General features: G+C 45.3%; 1 protein-coding gene and 1 pseudogene across 2 annotated transcripts in view; one reads left to right on the forward strand and one right to left on the reverse strand.

Annotated features, from left to right (window-relative positions):
- The window catches only part of SLC25A36 (solute carrier family 25 member 36), a 37805-nt gene extending 36910 nt beyond the window's left edge, over positions 1-895 (reverse strand). The window contains exon 1 of the mRNA XM_081236106.1: positions 614-895. Within this exon, the coding sequence (XP_081092232.1) occupies positions 614-654 (41 nt within the window). The 5' untranslated portion in view covers positions 655-895. The remainder of the gene's footprint in view (positions 1-613) is intronic.
- A 282-nt stretch (positions 896-1177) lies between these two features.
- On the forward strand, positions 1178-4575 carry LOC308617986 (SIN3-HDAC complex-associated factor-like; annotated as a pseudogene). Its single transcript has 2 exons — positions 1178-1184; positions 3824-4575. The product of its transcript is annotated as an SIN3-HDAC complex-associated factor-like (transcript).
- The last annotated feature ends 2176 nt before the right edge of the window (positions 4576-6751 follow it).

A 6751-nucleotide genomic window follows, 5' to 3' on the forward strand; every position in this document is an offset into this window, starting at 1 on the left:
GGGCGACAGAACCCCAAAGCCTTCCAGCTGGCGCCGGAAGCCCCCAGATGACCCACCGGGGCCGAGGAGGGCCCGGAAATCAGCTGCCGGAGATCCGAGGCGGGGCGTGAGCGACGTGAGGCAGCCCCGCAGCCCGCGCGCCAGGAACGGAAGGAGGAGGAGGCCCGGCGCCCATTTTGTCCTCGGCCTCCGCACTTCCCGCTTTACCCGCGCCCCCCCACGCCGCCCCGGCCAAGCAACCTACGTGAGGCTTGCAGTTACTGGCCTTCCATGGCCCCGCATCCCCGCCGTCCGCTAGGCCGCGGCGCGTGGACTGGGCCTGCGTGGACGCCAGCCCCGCCGCCCACTCTCTAGGCCTCGCTCCGGTTCCGCGGGCCCAAAGCCTGACGTCCTGCCGGCTTCGCCCTCCCACCCCTCCCCGCCTCGGCCTCAGTCCCATGGGTTCCCTCAGCTCCCCCGGCTCCAGTCCCCTCACCCCTCCCCGCCCAGGCCTCACTCTCTCGGTCCCCGGGGCTGAAGCCCCTTCTCCCTTCTCGCCCGCGTCTCAGGCCACGGCCCTCGGCCTCAGCCCAGCGCCCTCAGCCCCAGTCTGCAAGCCCCTCCTGGGACGTACCCTCCGGCAAACAGATGCACCAGCGTGTCCCTCTGGCTCATTCTCTCTCCCGCATGTCCTCCGGGCGCTGAGGCGGGACGCGGATCCGGCCGCCGCGACGGCCGCAGCTTCCGCCCCGGACTGGAGCCGCACGGCGCTCCAGTGACGGCGACGGGAACTGACGGAGACGCGGCTGCAGAAGGCGACCGGCGCGGCCCTCCCCGCCGCGCTGCAGCCACGCCGCCTCCCACCCTGGCTAGGTTTTCACCACCCGCGCTAGAGGGCAACTCAGTGGCAGCGGGGGCGTGAATATTCCGACCCTCCCCCCCTCCCCGCGATATAAACAGAAGCTACCATTGGTACGCACTGCGTGACGTCAAGCAGCCGGCATGCCTCTTTCACGTGATCGCTAAGGGGTTTCTCAATGGAAGGGGCCGGGAGGCGGGGCAAGAGCGCGTGCCCGGAGGGTAGTGGGTCACCAGGTCCTCGCACCTAGTCCTCCCGCCCCGAGGGCTGCACCGGGTGCCGCCTGGGCCCGCGCAGACAAGCGGATTCGAACTTCACGCCACGTGAGAAACGACCTGGATGCCCGGTAAGCAAGAGGAGTTGGGACACGAGTCTGCCCAGACTCTGATGTACTTTTTTTAGACTATTTTTTTTTAGAGCTGTTTGACGTTCACAGCAAAATTGTGAAATTTCCCATTGGCCCCTGCTTGATTCACGTTTTAATAATTGGATCTATGACCCAGCATTTATGCTTCCTGGTGTCTACCTCAGAGTAGCACTCAGTGCATGGAAAGGCTTGTAGACACTCGTACAGGATCACAAACAACAGTACGGTGTTTACAGACAATGCTTAGTGTAGTATACTATTAGTGTAGAATAAATATTCTTTATTTTAGAAAGAATAAAGAAAACTGGCATTTACTCATTTTTCTAACCAGCAAGTTTTTTCTTGTATGTATATACAAGAAGGTCAAAGACTGAGGGAAAGAAAATGTTTTATCCCTCTACAACATGATTAAATATTTAAAATTTTTGTTAATTAGTAATTATTTCTAAGGTGCAGAAGTGCAGGAAATAATATAACATAATCTGTATTCATCACCCACAATGAACAAATGTTGATATTTCCCGCCTCTTCGTTTGGTAACTTCCATTTCACCTGCAGGGTCCTCACTACACTTTCCCACCCATGTGGGGTTATCCAGGGCTCACCTTCCTTTCCTTCCAGGGCCATTTCCTTCACGAAGTCCTCCCTGATTGCCGTAGCTCTCTATGCTCATTACCTGCTCCTAAATGCCCACAAAATGTACAGACTGCATGTCACTGGCAAGTGTGCGTCCACTCCACAGTAAATGCTCATCTGTAAAATGGGCACAAGAATACCTACCTCACAAGGCATATTGCTTGAGCACTTACTAATATGCCAGGCTCTGATCTACAGCATTCTCTAACACAACTGCCCTATGAGGCCATTGATATTATTCCCCCAATTTTTCATGAGGAGACTGAGATTTAGAATAATTGACTTGCCCAAGATTATCCAGTTCATCCAGAAAGAGATTGGATTTGAATCCAGCAGAATCTCTCTGATCCCAGAGCTTCAGTTAGTGAAGTAATAGCTGCACATTAGAGAGGGAAATTTTGAAACAAACAAACAAACGAAACTCCAAAAAGTAGAAATAAAAATTGACACCCTGGCCATACTTCCCCCAAACCCTTGTATTAACTTTTGGTGTGTGGGAAGGTTAGTTCTATCTTTTTTTACAGCAGTTTTATTGAGGGATCTTTCACATGCCATAAAATTCACCTATGTATAGTGTACAGTTTAGTGGTTTTTAGTGTATTCTGATGGTTGTAGAGCCATCACCACTACCTAATTCCAGAACACTTTCCTCACCCAAAAAGAAACCCCACACTTGTTATCAGTCACTCCCATTCTCCTCTCTCCCTATCCTCTGCCAACCACTAATCTACTTTCTGTGTATTTGTCTAATCTGGACTTTTCATATAAATAGAATTACACAATATGTGGCCTTTTGTGTCTGGTTTCTTTCACTAAGCATAATGTTTTCAAGGTTCATTCATGTTGCAGCACACATCAAGTACTTCATTCCCTTTTATGACTGAATAATAGTCTGTCATATGACTGTATCACATTTTGTTTATCCATTCTCAATTGATGGCCATTTGGATTGTTTCCACTTTTTGGCTGTCATGGATAATCCTGCCATGAATATTTGTGTACAAGTTTTAGCATGCAGATACGTTTTCACTTCTCTTGGGAATATACTTGAGAGTGTCATTGCTGGGTCATATGATAATTCAATGTTTAACCTTTGGAGTAACTGCCAGACTGTTTTCCAGAGTGCCTGCACCATTTTAGATGTATTTCTTTTAAGACAATGGCTGTAGCTCCATGTTTTTGGCATAGTGAATGCTGTGGTAATTACATTTAATGAAGCTTCTGAAACTGGTAAGGAGGGAGCCCAAGTTCTTACGTGGAGTAAATTATTCCCGTAAGAGCAATAGCAATTCATAATGTGACCGTTTACTTTGGAACCTCATTCAGATGGCATCGTGGAAGGAGACTCTGCCCCCTGCACATTCCGTCCGGTAGCCCCTGGGGCTGCCCACTGGGGTGTGGTTGATGATGCCTTCATTTTTGTGGGGATTCCAGGGTTAGTTGGCTGTCATGTTTGTTGAGGTTCCACTGTACTGTGTCATCTGCCAGCTCTTTTATAATTTTCCTTCCTCATTGCTGTTGGCTAATGTCTTTAAGTGATTCCTTCAGGACCAGCACAAGATGAGGTTTCTTGAGCCCTTGCCCCTTAAACAAACAAGCTTCTAGGTGCTTTTCCAGAATGATATTAAGGCAGGGTGGGTGGGGCTAAATGACCTTGCTTTAGTGTCAGGCACACCTGTACCTCTTCCAGACCCCCATTCCTACCAAGGGGTCTTCTGGGAGCTGTAGTTTTTAACTGAATGTAGGAAGAGAAACTGATGGGGAAACTGTGGGTGGCCACAACTGGTTGCTTGGCTCAAAACAAATAAATAAGCTCATTGTCAAGTAGAGAGGACTGCTACTTTATTTCCTGATTGGTACTAACCTCAAATTTTAATTGCTGCTGAACTGCAGGAGACAATCGTTTTAGACCTGGCAGTTGAGGAGGGAGCGATTGGAGGGGGGTATTGGTTTGGCATGCACTCCTGCACTCCACACTTCAGGAACGTTATTGCATGTGGATCGGCTGCTTTTGGAAGACTATTGCCCAGAAGAAGAGGTGTTTGGTTTTCACAAGCCAAAGATATACCATAGTATAGAGGGCTGCTGTATTTGCAGAGCTAAATCCTCCAGTTCTCAATTCACTGACAGTAAACTCTGTGAAAAGGACTTCCAGAGCTGCTTTCGGTTACATGAGACTTGATCAGGAGACATCTGTAATGCCCGTGTCCTGCTGTGAAAAGATGGAAGAAATTACCAGCAGACTCAAAAAAAAAAAAAACCCAAAAAACAAAACTGGAATCACGTGGTAGATGCAAGGGCAGGACCCAGTCTAAAAACTACACTGAAACCAGAGAAAGTGAAAACTCTATCTGGAAACAGGATAAAAAGCAACCAGATCAGCAAACTGCCAAAGGAATTTAAACGTCGTAATTCTGATGCTCACAGTACCACCTCAAGTGCCTTTCCAGCTCAATCTCCTTGTTATAGTAACCAGTCAGATGATGGCTCAGATACAGAGACGGCTTCTGGCTCTAACAGAACGCCAGTGTTTTCCATTTTGGATCTCACATACTGGATAAGACAGAAAATATGCTGTGACATTATCTATAAAGGCTGTCTTGGGGAAGTCCTCATCTGACACACATCTATTCAAGTCTTGTTGCAGCAATAAGAAAGCAGCTGCTGAGAAGCTGGAGGCGCAGGGGCCAGAGCCTCTGCCCATCTCCACTCAGGCATGGTGACTGAGGTTTATGTAGAAAGGAAACAAAAAACAATTTAAATTTTGGAAAACAAAGCAACAAAATGACCCTCCTATTTTTAACTTGGATACCTGCTATTCTGCCAAATGACGATTTCTAGAATAGTTTTTTTAATAGAGTTTTTTTTAATTAATTTATTTTATTTATCTATTTTTGGCTGCGTTGGGTCTTCATTGCGGTGCGTGGGCTTCTCATTGCAGTGGCTTCTCTTCTTGCGGAGCGGAGGCTCGCATGGACTTAGTTGCTCCGTGGCATATGGGATCTTCCCGGACCAGGGCTCGAACCTGTGTCCCCTGCCTTGGCAGGTGGATTCTTAACCACTGCGCCACCAGGGAAGCCCTTAGGATAGTTTTGACTGGGTTATTTTTCCTTCAGTTCCACAAACTCTGAAGCCAGTGTCTAGCTTACTAAAAGAAAAAAAAAGTGTACATAATATCGGGTTGGCCAAAACGTTCGTTTGGGTTTTTTCTGTACGATGTCATGGAAAAACCCAAACGAACCTTTTGGCCAACCCAATATTTAAGATGCTGAGTATTTCATAGGAAAGCTGAATGCGGCTGTAAAGTGCTTTTAAGTCTTTTAAAAAAATCCCCTTGGGCTTTCCTAGTATCCATTTATTTAAAAAAAATCCCCTTCTAATGAATGAAATTAGGGGAATTTGGGGGACAGAGATGGGATTTGTTGTATGATAAGTGTATGTAGTTTTAGTCTTTCTATATTCAGAAGCAGTGGTTAGAGCATTTTTATAAGATGGCTGGCTATACTTGTTTTCCTTCGTTATAATAAATTTGTCATAACTCAGTAAACATGGACTTGCCCCTATAGTTGTTAATAACTTTGAAATATTAAGGTCTTGCCAAGGTTCTGATGATTCAAACCTGTACTACTGAATATTAAGCAGGACAGACTAAGCTCTCTGGTGTGAATATCTTGAAAGAGTAATTTCTAAATATACAGAGGTAACTTGACTGTATATGTTGCATCCTGTGTCACCTCCCTCCATATTGATGTTTGATAAAGATTTTAATTTATATGAAACTTCTAAAGCAGAAGCTCCTCTTGGGGAAATGTCAACTCTTTAGGATAAGCAGTCCTATATGAATAATACCAAAGCACTACCACTTGGTACAGAACACACTCTATTAAAAATGTTAAATTATCTGAAAAATAAAATGTGCAAGTCTTCAGGATGGCACACGAAAAAACAAAGTTAATACTTCTTGGGGCACATTTCTTAGAGGGCTTGCAAGTGTGTAAATAATTTGTTTATGTTACATGACTGGTGACTTCCTGAAAATCTGCACAATTCACTTTTAGCTCTTCAGTTGACCTTTGTGAAGGTTTTATCTGTGGAGAATGATTGTTTGACTTGTTTTAATGTATTAGGGCTTTGGGGTTTTGTGGGTTTTTTTCATTTTATATTAAAGTAAAATTCTACTAAAAAAATTTTTTTAATTGCTATGGGCTGAAGAAAAGTTCTTAATAGCTATTTGTTGGGAAGTGGAGCACAGATGGACAACCGATGCCATTTTTCCCCCACTTAGCCTTTGTTGGTCTTGTAGGTACAGAAAATTCATATGGGCTCTAGATTGGCAACATTAGTTTTAAATATTTGGGTAAGGTTTTTAAAAAAATCTTTGTGTCTTTTTAGCTTTTAGTGGGCGGTTTGGAGAGATTGTTTTATATTCTCAGCCAGATGCCATTAAATTTTTTTTCTTATTTTGCTTTTAATAGAAAGTAATACATTCAAACAATACAGAAGTGCGTGAGTTAGAAATTAAAATCCTCACTTCAGCCTCCCTTCCTAAATCCTACTCCTCAGAGGACATCATTGGTAAGAGTTGGGTAAGCGTCCTCCTGGGTACTTGATGCCTTCATGGTAATCATCTCAAAGAGCTTCAGATGTGTACAGTACTCACCATGTGCCAGGCCTTGTTGGAAGCACTTTTCATGTATTTTAACTGTAGAACCCAATGAAGGACATTTTATAGACCAGGAGAGAGACTGAGATACAGAGGGGTTAGAGGATTTGTCAAGGTGACTCAACTAGCACGTAGCTGAGTTGGGATGGAAACCTAGGGAGTCGGGCTACAGAATCTGTACTCTCATCCTCTGTTCTACACCATCTCAATTGTTCATTGGTTGAATGAGAAATTAGCTATAGTTTCA

The sequence above is a fragment of the Mesoplodon bidens genome (genome assembly GCF_964165515.1).
Source record: "Mesoplodon bidens genome assembly, chromosome: 5".
NCBI classification, from domain to species: Eukaryota; Metazoa; Chordata; class Mammalia; order Artiodactyla; family Ziphiidae; genus Mesoplodon; species Mesoplodon bidens.